Raw genomic sequence first — 15,172 nt, 5'->3', positions numbered from 1 at the left:
TGTCACTGCCAGCAAGAACAGCAGTGCCGCATTCCTGCAGTGGGAACACATCGCGCTCCTAACACCCTTCTGTGACATTATTTCAGACTGACTCAGGGGGACAGATGTCTCCTACTAAATCATCGACACAAGCGTCTCAAGCATCTGTGTTTTCCTTTGGAGACTTAGCATTTTGGTGTTCAACAGGCCTGATCCTGCTTAAAATGGTGAATACTTTCCTTTGATCTGCTCAGCAAGCAGATCCCACAAGGCAGATTTACAGTTCATTCACCCTTGTTTTGAAGGCCCTGGGATAATGACTAATACAATCAGTCAGCCCCAAGATATTAATCCTTGTCCTCCCTAAGTTACTGCACGCTAATCCTTTGGGTACTACCTTACAAGTGGTATTCACCAGACTTTTCTTAGGACTTCGTTTGACGACATTCAGCACATTCCTGGCATCTTTGCTTTCCTCCTGTGACTCTTAGTTTTCTACACCTTTTTCCAGGGCCACTGCTTGCTCCGTTTAGGTTTAAAGTTCAAAAGCAATATGTTTGGCAGCTGTTTCCTTTGTCCCTGGTACCTTTCTCATTACAACGAAGACTGGCTTCTGAAAGTAGTTTTTCTCCATGTAACACCCCGTCCTGCTCATACTTGCTGTTAGTGAGGCTCTGCAACCGTTCTGTTAGCTGCATGCTGTGTCCCAGCATTGCCAACACTCTCTTCCTTGGCCTCTAACATTTTCCATGTTTTTCCAGAGGAAATTACTTATGCTCTTTTGTTGATTTTCTCCATATTACCTTTGTATGTTTACCTGCCTGTATTAACCTGTTTCTTTGCATGGCAATCCAATGTGGACAGGAGTTGGTACCTCTTGTATTCTGGCTGTTTGCTTTCACAGCTCATGAAGACTTAACACTAGTTTCAACAGGATCCTCTCTGCTCTGAGGGTCTTTGGTGACAGACAGTGGAAATCCCTGTCATTCTTCCAGCTCACTCAGACAGGTCCACCTTTTATAGGTTGTCCTCGTGTTGTTCAAGCTGCTCAAGTAATGTTCATTCAAACCAGCTAAGGATCTGCACTCTGATATACGGGAATGGAATCACAGGCTCTGTACAACTCCATTTAGGAGGAGGCATGGGATCCTCTCTGCTGGCCAGCAGAGGTTGCTCAGAGCATGTTAGTTGAGTGTTCTGCGCTCTACAGCTCTTTATTTCTTAATAAGTCCAGGGTTTTTTAATCTTCTCTGGGATTTGCTCCAACATCCTGCTTCTCCCCTCATTCTGGGTGTTTGCTCTGATGCCTCATCTCTCTGGAACAATGATAGAGTCAGCGAGGGAAGCAGGAGACGGGGGATTGTCCCAGGAACTTCTCCCTGGGGTGGGCGAGATTGCAGTCCTTGCTGCATTTGGATGTTGCAAAGCTCTCCTTGAATTCATTTCCCATCATTGTGGACTATATATATATCCACATGCATGCCCACAGATGGAAAAAAAATAATATTCCCCTACAATCTAGGAGGAAAGGAAGAAATAGATCATTATTGTTTTCCCTCTTTAAATACCCTTGAGGTCATCAGAGTGCTGATGAAGGCATCAGTGTGGTGTTGAGTTTGGAAAGGAATATAGAAAGTTAAGAAGTATTTTGGAAAGTTCCAAAGGAAGCCATACTTCAGGTTTGGATTCAGACCCAAATGTCTTCAAATTTCATTCATAATATGGTCTTTACGTGGGCTGCAGTAATGGTCTTGATTATATTTCTCCCATATTGGCATGTCTGGATCTTCTTTAGGTGAACCAAATTTGCTGTATGACACTGTGGAGGCCTCGTTTGCCTCCTTGTGCTACCTTGTGCAGGAATCGGTGAAGCCTGCTGCTGCACTGCTGTTGTGGTTCTGTATTTGTGTGTGGTTCATTTTTTCCTGCCAGACTCTGTTTATTCAGAAAACGCTAACTCTTAATCCTGCATCACAACCATCTGATTTCAGATCAACTCCCGCAAAAGGAGGGAGAGACTTCTGGATCTAGGTGGGCTAATTTTATATATTTAAACTCCAAATCCTCATCTATCTGCTTGCTTTAAAATTAAAATAAATACCATGTTAGGATAAAAGGAGGAGGAGAGGTAAGGATACAGACAACATTTTTCCTGGATTGAGGGTGGGAAGTGTTGCTGGTTTCGTCAAGCATCCTCATTTCCTTACCCACCCTTAGGTCAGAATTGATGTTTCACTTCCTTTGGGAGTAGGAAAGTCCAGAGAAAGGGGACACAGTTGTAATTCCCCATGAGGTGACAGGGTTGAGAAAACTAAGTAGCTCAAGTTCATCATATGCAATGGCTTTAGGGAGGGTGACTGTTGCACTCTTTTAATGCTGCCATTGTGCAGAGTAATGTCCCTTTCAAAGCGTGGTCTTGATGATGTGTAATGATGCCTGAATGCCAAGTGAACATGCAGCATGAATTTTTCCTTTGGAAGTCTCATGTATGTGGCATTGAGATGGGATTTAGTCTTTACAGAATCCATAACGTTTTTCTTTTTAATCAGGAGCATAATTTAATTAAAGGGCAAACAGAACTTCTCAGGTTTGCATGTGTGGGGTGGTGACATTATAAAAACATGAAAACCCTAACACAGTTTCAGTATTACTGAGACATTAGCAACAGACTGTTTTGTCTTTGTGGTTTGGAATTGGAATTTATCCAGTTGTTGCCGGAAGGCTACATTTCATTTGTACTGTGTTTGCATAAATAGCTTATTTGTAAAAATCACATTTTACTTGAACAATTCTAAATGATGCATTTATCATAGGGAGAAAAATGATCTATTGTTCTCCTTAAATAAAATGGTACTGCCCTTCCAAAGTATCCAATTGACAAAAACATGAAAAATCACAGCATACTTATATGTTGCTTATCTCGTCCCCAGAATTGGCTCTCATATGCTCGTATCCCCTGGGTTTGTAAAATTCAAAAGATTCTTTGAATTACTCGCTTAATTATGATGTTGGCATTATAATTACTTGCTAAATAAGATTCTTTAACAATGACGTCCTTGTTATCAAAGCATTTCTTTGCCTGGTATGAATAGCTGCATGCTCTGAACGGGGCAGCAGCAGTTGTGGGAGCCTGACTCTGGCTGAAGGAGGGATTGATCGCTCAGAGAAGGTTGTTTAGAACACTATACAAAATGTCTTTTACCCCCACCTCCACCCTGCAGGCAAATGAAGATTAAGGAAAATATAGTCCACCTATAAGGACTCAAACAGCAGCAAGCAATTTCCCCTCCAATTTGCATCTCATTCATGTGTTGGAGGGAAAAAATGTTTGGGGTTTTTTTGGCCCTTAAATCCCTTTCAGCACATTTTCACATTCTGTGTGCTTTAAGATCAGATGTAGAATAGTAAAGAGAGATGTGATTGGAGAATACTTTATAATCATACCATAGTTTATCTTTTATTCTTTTTAAACTTATGGTTAATCAAGAATAATACAGTATTTCTAAGTTCTGCTTGAAGGATTCCATGTCTCTGTAGTAAGTGTGAAACCAAGACAGAAGTGTAATGAATGCTGCTAACTCCAGCCAAGAGTTGTATCATTTCTTAGGAAGAATGCGTATTTTGCCATTTCTTGTCAGATATGGTTGCTAGATATGTATTTGAATATGTGGCTCAACTCTCTGCCATTAACTCTTATAGTAGAAGAACATTCTCCATTTCTTTCACACACCGCCACATGTAGCACATCTGAACTGAGTCCAGCAAGGGTCCTGAGAATATTACATATTAAGTATTGATAGAGCATATTGTTCCCTGGCACATGTGCCTTTCCTTCATTATTTTTCAGTGCCTCTTCTCTTCTCTTCTCTTCTCTTCTCTTCTCTTCTCTTCTCTTCTCTTCTCTTCTCTTCTCTTCTCTTCTCTTCTCTTCTCTTCTCTTCTCTTCTCTTCTCTTCTCTTCTCTTCTTCTCCTTTACTCAGTATACTTTCAGTATGTACAGGTTATTATCTTTTAATTTCTATTGTTCTCCTTTTTCTTTTCCTGTTAACAATTATCTCTCCCCCTCCCCTTCTTTTCTCTCTTTGATCCACAGGTTGTGCAGTGCATGTTGGTCTCCCTTCATTCAGAACTTGACATTCAAAGGTACTTGATGAAAATTGAATCCTCTCAGAGAGTTAGTACTGTACTTTCTTTTTTCTGCACTCTGCTGTGGATTGAGTTTGTTACCATTTAACTGTGTGCCTTGCTTCACAACTAGCGTTCTCGAATAAATACGGATCTGCATGCTTTTTCCCCTCTGTATTTCAGAGCAGTGAAGTGTCATTCATATAGATTAATTGTATATGGGAGTGTGATGCATGTGCATCCTTTGACAATTTTTTTAATTCTGACTTTTCCTTTAATGGCATGATAGACATGAAGTCCACACTCTTGTCTTAGGTGCTTTGAAATCCACCAAAATTCGGTGGGAGGTCCTAGATAAATAAGTGATCCTTACCAGCTGTCCCAATTCTAACTTTATTTATGTATTTGTACATACTTGGAAGTGGCTTAAGGGGTAGAAGTCTTGCTGCAAAGCTAAGGACAGCTCTGTGCCCACAGGAGTAAATATTTTTGTATTTGACTTGCAAAAAAGCTTAGTTCTGCCACTTGCAAAATGATCTTGTATGTACACTGTGCACCTGTGAAGTCACCTGTATCTCACCTTTCTTTCTGTTGAGCTCCTATTCCGTTTCTATATGCCTTGTAAGGCCATATAGGATGGATGTCTACTACAGTTACTTCCCCCCGCCCCCAGGCAGTGCATGTGCACATACATGCCTTTTAGATATGTTATGTGAAAGGCGCCTTTGCATGGTTTCTACCGCAGTCAAAAGCGCAATCACAAAAGCACCAAGATGACACATGCTGCAGGCAAGGAATGAGGCCTTGGAGCATGCAGAGTGCACAGCTGCTTATTTGCACCTGATTTGTCACTTCCCAACAAATTTCCACTTGCAGGATTTAAATAGGCCAGTAAACACGCCAACCACAGGGAAGGGTGGGAGAGGCAGAAGTGTGGAGAGCAGTAAGCCTTCTCCCTCCTTCGCCAAGGAGGTGGCCTCTGAGGGAAAAAGAAGGGAAAGGGCATGGAGACAACTTGGAAGAGAGGAGCAGGAGAAGCTCCTCTCTTCCACAGCATCTCTCTTGCAGCAGTCCCCTAACTCTCCCCAGGTGCCAGAGCAACAAGCTCTGATAAATGCTTCATCCACATTTACTTCCATCGGTAGAGGCTAAAAAGTCGCTGGTGTGGGTGTGCTGCTGCCGGCGGCCGCTCTGCCTCCCACTTGCTTTTCCCGGGTGTTTGTTCTTGCTGGGGGCTGGCAGTGCCCACCCGCTGCCGGGTCTGGCCTGCACAGAGGGCAGCTCACACCCTGCCCCGAAGACCTCGCTCCCACTCACCAGCCTTCCTGTTGATGGCTCTTTTTTCAGTTATTTTTAAAATAGCATGTTAATTAAGAACTCCTTCTTAGCCTGTAGAAACACAGAAAAACAGGTTTTTCCAGGACTGCTGCGTGGTGTTCCTTTGCTTTGGGAAACAGACACCACAAAACCAGACCCTCCTCCTGTTTTCCTTAGGGACATGTGTGGGAGAACAGGGATGGGTAGATAATAATTTTCTTGAATCAGAACACACTATCCCCTAGGTACATTTAGGCATCTGGTACATATTCTTGCCCCCCTCCCGTCCCCCCTTCCTTTTTGCATGTGGTTTTAAGCATGTAAAGATCTTTCCCCTTTAATCAGTATAATGACAGTTTTTGTTTAGATCATCCCTTTTAATCTTCACAGTTCTCATGACAGTTTTGGGGATTGTGTAGGTAGAAGTTACCTCACCCGCTGCTGATGAAATGCAGCCATCTCCTGGATGGAACAAGGGGTCATGCTGGCTCATGAATACTTCACAGTAGGGTTTTTAGGAGGGAAAAGAGAAACAGCTTCCAACTGAAACTGCCATAAGATTTTAATTAAGACAAATGTTGATGTCCAGGCTGGAATTTATGGATAACTTACTTAAACAAAGTAATAATAAACTGAAGCTATGATGCAAGAATATGACAGAGACTATGAAAGAACAAATTCTGCTGTGAACAAAATTGATGGAGCCATAGAAGCCTTTGCAGGGAAAAAGAGTGAGGTGATCAGTCACTTTTTCAATTTAGCTATAATGTATAAATAAATTCTTCATGTCACAAAGCATTAGAATAAAGCAGAGAGTTACACAATTTATTTTAAAATGAAAGATTTCTTTCATTCAGTATGATTTTTGCTTATTACCAATGGGTGACTATTAGTTTTCTATTGTTTTACTCCAGTTTCTACCCTAAAATCCCAGTCTAGCATTTGTAGAACGAGAAAACCTTGGATTTGGACAGAAACATACTGAGAAATATGTTTACACTTTAACATGGATGCTTGGGTTTTTCTGATATTTCATGTATTCCAAAGAGATGCCACAGCATGTTGCATATTTCAGTCTGGACTTGCCTGGACCAATTAAGCTGCTCTTAAGATGGGCTGCTGAGTTCCTTAGGGCAACATTTTCAAATGCAAGTTCCTCCAATTAAACATCTGAATAAGAGGTCTGGCAGCGTAAGTGCTGAGCACCTACAGCTTTTATTGCTTCTAATGAATATCTTTACAGTAAACACACAGCTTTCCTGAAGGACAGGCTTCAATTTATCTAGGTGCTTACAGTTAGGAACCAAAGTTTGAAAATGTTGCTTCATGTCAGTCATTTATAACAGAGTTCCATGAAAAATTTTCTCTGATAACTCTGGGGATCACCCTGCTGAAGAGCGTGCTGTGGTCCTGCGAAGGGCAAGCAGGAGTTGGCAGCCTGCGGATGTCCTGCTCTGTGATTCACAGCACTCAGGATTAAAAGAAATTGGTTTTGGCGGCTTGCCACAGCAGGGAGCATGCAGCTGGCCACCAACAGGAGCTAGCAAGGCTCCTGGGAAAATGTGCAGATTTTTAGGATGAGTTGAATATCATTCCAATCTAAAAATAATATGGCAGATGAATTCTGACGTGTCATTAGACGTGGTTTTTTTCTGCTAGGTGAAAGAAACTGGGGTCAGCATCAAGTAATACAAAGAGTGGTGATAGGGATCCTGTCATAAGCATAGAGGAGTGTTGCCTTCACATAATTTCATAGAAATGAATAAAATAACCACTCAGCGTGGCATTCTGACCCCGCCATAGCGATGGGCTCTGGTAACGCGTGGCTGTGACTGAGCATTACCAGGTTTTAATGCAACACCTTCCTGTGGCAGCTGGTGCCATTGGCTGAGTTATCTTCCCCTCCTTCTCGTTCACGCTGGGAGGGAAGGGGAACACTTTCTGTTACCTTACTTGGGAAAATTCTTCTGGGTCTGTTTCCTCCCTTCCTCAGAGTGTGAAAAGATCTGCACCGGGGCTGTACCTCAGGTTCACGTACACTGAAGTGATTGCTTTGCTTAATTACCACACTGCAGGCAACCCAGGGAGGGCTCTGTGATTTGTGCTCTGCTTGCTTTCCCCCTGCGGTGCGTATGGTGAACGCAGGCATTCCCCTGGACTGCTGGGCGGCAGGAGGAGGCCAGCAGCACTGCAGCCAAGGGGGAGCTTGGGCAGCATCCAACGCAGAACGTGCCTCAAAGCCAGGGAGGCTGCAGGCAAGTGGGGTACCTTGGTTCGGTGCTAGGGATGGTGGGCAACCATGGCTCAGGCACCGCGTCTCTCCTTATCAAGGAGGAAAGACTTCGGGCCATTCATACTATAGAAATTAATATTGCCACCAAACTGAGAGTGCTTGTGAGCAAGGACCGGCTTTCTAACTCGTCATTGATTCAACAGAAACAGTGAAACGTTTGTGTTCGAAATACAGAAATAAAAGCCAGAGACATCCGCTAGCCCATACACAGGCATGGGGGGATAGTATAAATAACTCCTACAGAGTCTACACGGTGTTGAGTGGGCAGTTGCCCTCCTGCTCTCTTCAGCTCTCAAGAGCACGGATGCTGGCGTGCGCCTGCTCCTGGCACGGTACTGTTTCCAACTGATGGTGCCTGAAAGGAACATGCCATAGATTTTTGCATCTCATAATGGTGAAATAACACACAGAGAAAAGTGAGCTTGTCATGAAAGATGGTTTTATGTTCCATTCAGCTGCTGAATCACCTCCCCGCCCCCAGTTCCCCCAGTGAGAGAGTATCCAAACGAATCCATTGCACAGATGTAATATGAACTCTAATTTATATAGACATGTATAAGCATTTAACTTTTCTGAGAAAGTGCTATGGAAAACATTGTTACAATAAATGCTTAAAAATAAGAACATGTGGGTAGTACTCACTTTCTGTCCAACAGCAATATGTCACTAATAGCATGTCCAGACAAGTAAAACCTTCTAGTTGTAATAATACGGGACCCCAAAGACTCTGTATCTTTGGAAAAAGCAGATCCTTCCTTCAGACAGCCATAATTTGGACAATTTGACACAAATGTGGTGAAGAAATATTATTGTTGTGGTAATAAGAGCTCATGTGCTGTGACAATATTTCAGAGTTAATAAATTCATCATACATTAAAGACAGCCTGTTTATATGCATATTGGCAGTCTCACATATCCAGTAACCATCTTCAGCACAAGTCACAGGACAAATACTTTACTTGAAGGTCAAGAAAAGCAGTTTTTGATTTTTCTTTTAATTTTTCTTCTTTATTTGAAATGTCAAGAAGACACCAAAATGAGGTGTTTTTTGCCTATGCTAAGTGTGTTCTTTAGAGCACGATTGGAAAGAGTTATTTTACTAGCACTGTATTATTTTTTTATGTCTCTGTTTACCATTTGTACATTGCCAGGAGTGCTAGCAACTTCGAAGATGTGTATGATAAGTTTCTTCTCCTGAAGAGATAAGTTTCTGTCAAGATAAAGGCTAAGGAAGTTCCTGGAGACAGGAAATAAAAAGTGTGAATTGATCAAGAGATGAAATTAAATCCTTCTTCAGGTCATGGGATTTTTTTTCTTGGTTCTTTTATATCTGTGAAAATGTGTGAAGCAAATTTGCAGGAGAGATTTTTAAAAAGGAAAAGAAGGAAAAACTATTTCAGTTATATAGGTTAGTACAGAAAATAACTGGAAATGAGCATGGAAGAATGTTACAAAGAGCAGAGCCATAAAACTGGGTAGAACAAAAGGGTGAGAGGATTAGCAGGGGCAAACATGAGCAGGGGACCAGAGGCAGAAGCATGCATGGCACTTGAAGAACATCTCTGGTGCCCTGTGACTGCTCATTGCATTGGCATCTCTGCAGTATTTTACTTTTCCTTACTCAGGTACCTTCTGACTTCACTCCTAATTATTTGAAATTTTATTGCATTCAAAGAGCCTTGCAATTTTTTGCATTTTTTTTCTGAGTCAGTGAAAGAACTAAAGCAGATATATTAAAAGTGCATGCTTTGGACAAGCTGTAACAGGCAGACATCAGTTGTGAGGCATTATTAACCACAGTTTTAATTCTTGATCAAATCCCAAGAGTAGTTGGAAGATACTGGATCTTCTGTAACTGCTACCTCCATGTGTTATGCTTAAATATATGCCCTGAAAAGGTTACAGGGATCTATATCTTTGTAAATAAAATAGTGTATCCTAAATAAAATAGTAATCTCAAAGCACCATGTAATTATATGTATGTTTTCACCAGAATTGTTCATCCTTATTTTGGCCTTTCCTTTCTGCTGAGCTTCTTACCCAGAACTAGCATAGGCAAGATCTTCTATCGGAGAAGTCCTCAAGGAGGTTCAGCTCTACTCAGCTGCCTGAAAAATCAACCCTACTGCACAAAGAAACATGCAGCTGGATGTCACCCTAACATAGAGCTGTGGGAGGAAGACCATGGCTGACCGAGGAAATTGTAACCTAACTAGTAATGGCACCGGGGAAAAGAGAGAGACGCGCTGCCTAGTTCTTAGCCCTCTTCTGTTTTCTGGCATTTATTGCAGAGGCATGGCTAGGAAAGCACTGGTGTTTCCTTGGTTTCATGTGCCTGTGTGGAGTATCTGTTTACAAATGTCTTAATTTTGGATAGTGCTACTCCTTAGTGGGCACGTCTTGGAATTTTCTTCTCTGTTAGGTATTATGTTTTTTGCCCTTTGCTACCAGCTATATTAAAAAGGCAGCCACCCAGGCGCGGTGGTGTCCTGTTCATTGCTTTCACTGGATTTACGCAATGTGCAGCTACAGCACCATCCTGACTCCAGTAGCAGCAGTCTCACTGCGACTCTAGTTGGGTTCTGATGGGTCCTGAAACATGGGCTATATGGTGAATATTTATGTTGTAAATGCTTATACTGCATGCTAGTTCCTGAAAAGTACTTAAAGGGATACTTCCTGAAATATTATTTTAAGGTTTTGAATATTTTTTAAATATGTTAGTGAGCATTCTATGGAAAAAATATATATGGTATGATTGATTAAGTGTTTCTTTGCCATCTGTCTTATTTATCTTATTTGATGTTGGAATCAGCACGCTGAATAATTATTGCAACGGTTAGATAATGCTGAAGGTTTCTGCCCTGCTTTCTTCAGCTATCTTTAGAAGTCCTTGTAGGTTATGGCTCCATAAACGTTACTTGTCCCCGCTTCATGGGCTGGTTTTCCTAAGAAGTGCTGCCTAGGAGTCTGCTTGATTATGAAGTAGCATCAAGCCTAGTGCTCATTGCCAATAATAAAAATGCTTTCTTATCAAATATGCACTCACATCTCTCAGTTACTTGAATAGCCACTGTTGTTGCTGTGTTTGAGGATTTTTGTATAATCTGTTTAGAATTCAGAATTACTCCTGAAATACAATGTTTACACGAGTTGAGCATGACAAATAGCTTGAACACTTTCAAGCTTCATGTCTGAACAGAATATGTGATGTGCCTTTGCCTTGCTTCGGAAGGCTCCAGTAGGTCTCTTAGGGCTGCAGTATTTGGGCTGAGGAATGAGGGCTGCCAAAAGCAGCTGACAGAGTTGGGGTTGTTCAGCCTAGAGAAGAGAAGGCTGCGAGCAGACCTTATTGCGACCTTCCAGTACTTAAAGGGGGCCTACAGGAAAGATGGGGAGAATCTTTTTAGCAAGGCCTGTTGTGACAGGACAAGGAATAATGGTTTTAAACTAAAGAAGAATAGATTTAGACTAGACATAAGAAAGAAATTTTTTGCAATGAGGGTGGTGAGGCACTGGAACAGGTTGCCCAGAGAGGTGGTGGAGGCCCCATCCCTGGCAACATTCCAGGTCAGGTTGGATGGGGCTCTGAGCAACCTGATCTGGTTAAAGCTGTCCCTGCTCACTGCAGGGGGGTTGGGCTAGATGACCTCTAAAGGTCCCTTCCAACCCAAAGCATTCTATGATTCTATGAAAAGGGGTCTTTTTTAGTTACAGTAATGCTGGCATTATCATCCAGGGGGATCTGAGATGCTGTATGTTAGGACCTAAAGAATTGCCCTAGGGACAACCAAAGAAGCACAACATTGCTGAGGTTGGCTCCATCTGCGCATTGACGGGACACACTGGGCAACTGCACAGCTGAAACTGTGTCTATTGCTTCTGGTAGTGAAGTATTCCCTTACTGCTTAAATATGCACCTGTTCCTATGTGTCGATAAACTATATACATGCAACTGCATGTCTCAAATGACATCTGGGGATTCAAATGAAAGAGAAACAAAAATAAGCAAAAGCAAAGCAAAATAAGCTTGATTCATTTTATCAGAATATTTTTTTTTTCTTGAAACAAAAGCAATCCCCTTCCCAACAAACTCTGAAGTTAAAGACCTTTTGCAGGTTGATTTTGTTGCCTTTTTTTTTGCATCTTTTTTATTTTTAGTTGTCGTTTCTAGAAAGTGAGAATTATGTGCCTTCTAGCTCCCTATTAATGGATACATACAGAGAAGTTATTAATCAGTACAAGGAACTACAAAGCTGTAATGACTTGGCTTGGTAGTACTCCTGTAATATGCCTGTGTAAATAAAATACTTCAGCAGTAATGGTTCCCAAGCCATTTTGGAAAGTTGAACAAAGTAGTACTGACTAATCAAATTCTTTCTCTGTGTTTGCAGGTCACTTGTCACCTCTGTAAATTTTCAGGCACGAGTCCCTGTATTTACAACCTCCAGACTAGTGCTGACCATGTCAAAGGCACTTCAAAGCACACTTTAGTTTGCTGAGAACAAATGTTGTTAGCTTCAAGTCCTACAAAAATTCAAAGCTCTTGAACAATTTCACTGCGGGACATTGGATAATACCTAATATTTTAATATTAGCATTTCAAAAGTGAAAAGTTCTGGAGGATTTAGCTTTCTTGTGAGGTATTTCTAATTTGTTGTAGTTTGTGAGCAACTGCACAACTTGGCAACAACAGTCCTCTATAGCCAGCTAATGAAAATCTAATAAAAGTTAAAGTTGTCATACTTTCAAGGTCACATAGGGAATGTTATGTGATGCACGCTATTGCTGAAACAAGCTCACCTCATTTCACTTGAAAAACCACTGAAGGAACCAGATGTCAGCAAGATTAAGTCATCTTGGCTTTCCAGAAAGAAGCAAAATCTTTCCTGGATCTTGACAGCATCTTCAAACCTAAAGTTGAAGTTGATTTTCATACAGGGTATTTTTAGTGTACTAGCATCTGACCTTAAATGATAGGGAAGAGGAAAGCATGTATGTTTTATGACATCTTGTGCCTGTGCTGATTATAGGCCTTTATAAAGTTCATATTTACATACTGGTTTGGGGACAGAGTAAGCTTGCTTTGCTTTGAATTTCTGCTTGTACAGTGTCTGTTCTAGTTTGTTGTGATATAGAGTTTGCCTGAGAGACTGGAAAATTATTCTTCCAAAGTAATAGTAACATGTGGTTGAGGGAGAGTCACTAAACAGTATTGAGTATACTTCCTAAAGCAACTCCTCTTTGTAGAAAGCGCTTACAATGTCACTTATAGTTAGCAAAAAAATGTTCAGGACGTTGTATCTTCTATTGAGTGTGTTTTTATTAGGCAGATCTTACAATGAAGAGTCAGTAGAAATGCATAAATGAAACCATCTCTCTCCCCTCCTAAGAGAGTCAGCTTTTTCCAGATATTGTGTTTAGCAATTTGCTAGTGTGATTGCCCAGTAAAAATCATACTTAATTTGGTCAGTTAATGAAGACATTTCTGATATATGCTGATGCAACAAAAAGCAAAATAATTGTTTGTGATTTCAGCTAGAAATATTGGATGGCTATTTTGGCTTTGCTGCATGACCTGTACCTTTCGTAGACGGCACAGCAGAATATACTGAGATTGATAGCTTACAACTACATCACAGTAATTCTTTTCAGAGGATTTTTCTTAATAGGCTAAGTGTGCGTGTGCGTGCGGACATGCCTCTGCTATAGCGGTTGTTTGAGCAGCAAGGAATGGCATTACTATACATCTCCTGAGCACATGTCTTATCCTCAGGGCCTTGTTAGCAAGAAAATTTGCAATGTGGATGTATAACCATAAAAACTGTAGCAGAATACCCAAGAACACTGTTTTCCTAAATAGCCTACACAGAAGTGACTTTCAGCATACCAGTATTTGAAGAAGTTTGGACTTCTTACTTCTTCTCTTTGGTATTTTCTCCCATATTCTGGTTTCAGTAGACCAATAACAAAATGCTCTGTTTTGCAGACAAGAAGCCCAAAGCCGTCCCAGAGCCCGCAGCCCAATTTGGGTGACCAGACAGAGTATCTCTCTGAAGCGTCTGCAGATTCCTTAGAGGCCATGTCCGAGGGTGATTCTCCAACCCCCTTTTCGAGGGGCAGCCGCACGCGGGCAAGCCTTCCTGTAGTGCGGTCGGCAAACCAAACAAAGGAAAGATCACTGGGTAAGACCATGCTTCAGTCCTTCTCCTCTCTGCTCTTAGCCTGTGTTTTCCTTTTGTGCATTTAAAATAATTTTTAAATAGTTTGGGATTAAAAAAGTAAAGACTTTGGTGGCACATTATTTTTAATGTCAGGTTGTTCTTTGGAAGTGAGCTCAGTATGGGGTACTGGGTAACTTGGGGGAATGGTGAAATTATTTTCATAAGATCTGAAAGTGTGCTGGTAACATGGCAGACGAGGAGAAAGATGCAGACCCTGACATGAAATGCTGACTAACGGTTAAAACCCAATATTGCAAATACCTTTTGCCCAAGCCTGCACACTATGTGGCAGTGAACTTAGTACAAGATTGCACCCTCATTTTCAGACAGGAGACACAAGGGTTTTACTTTTATCATCTCTTTGAAGCCAGACCTGGTTGGAAGAAACCTAGAGATACTGTTGCCTGACAGATCCAGCTCTTAGTGAAAAGACTTGGTATTTCCGTGATGGTAGCTTTCCAGGCAGAGGATTTGAACGGATATGCTGACAGAGATGCCCTTTACTTTGGGGCAGTGCACTTCCATCTGCGCGGTGACACGGGTGATATCTTAGCGCAGGTGGACAGCTCCGCTTCCCGCGTTCTTCCCATATCTCAGGGTTGAATTAAGCCCAGCTGTGAACCAGAGCTCCTTTTATAAGAGTGGATTTTGTCCCAGAGACTCTATTCTCAGCTGATGGATGGTATGAGTAAAGGTTGTTTTTTTGAGGGAGGACACCAGAGGGCAGTTAAACTGCTGTGAGAAGGCAGCATTAACTCGTATGCAGATTGCTGAGGAAGGCAGGTTTTTGCTCAGAGGTAATAAACTGAAATGCTGCTTTCCTGTAGACTCATCTCCCAGCATACAGAGTGACATAAACTGAAGGCTGGGCTGTAAATCATACCATGCGTGCAAGCTTGTCACGGTGGTTTACTCGTTCTTCAACAATCTAAGACAGTTTCTGTCAAGAGTATTATGATAACTGACAAACACAACAAATGAGAAGAAAAGAGGGCTGGAAGGGGTCCCTGCCACCCCAGAGCTCTCAAGTGCACAGCAGTGGGGCTGGGGACACGGGGCTGATCCCATCCATGTCAGCTCATGGAGTGGCACTGCTGCCCTCCCAAAGCCTGTTGGGCCACCAATATGTCAGGCTCTTTGGGGAGAAGTTTTGAAGACTCCAACCTGGACAAGACTTTTTGGTTTAGAGGTGTTCTTAAGAGCAAGCACGTGGCACATGTATGTTTATTATAG

General features: G+C 41.8%; 1 protein-coding gene across 3 annotated transcripts in view; it reads left to right on the top strand.

The window, feature by feature from the left end:
* Positions 1-15,172, top strand: part of KIAA1217 (KIAA1217 ortholog) — a 184,296-nt gene that overhangs the window by 72,084 nt on the left and 97,040 nt on the right. For all 3 annotated transcript variants that reach the window (XM_075705117.1, XM_075705116.1, XM_075705118.1), the window contains one exon: positions 13,705-13,900. In XM_075705117.1, coding sequence (XP_075561232.1) covers positions 13,705-13,900 — 196 coding nt within the window. The remainder of the gene's footprint in view (positions 1-13,704; positions 13,901-15,172) is intronic.

This window comes from Pelecanus crispus, chromosome 2 (assembly GCF_030463565.1).
Source record: "Pelecanus crispus isolate bPelCri1 chromosome 2, bPelCri1.pri, whole genome shotgun sequence".
NCBI classification, from domain to species: domain Eukaryota; kingdom Metazoa; phylum Chordata; class Aves; order Pelecaniformes; family Pelecanidae; genus Pelecanus; species Pelecanus crispus.
This window is presented reverse-complemented; position numbering and strand designations above follow the sequence as displayed.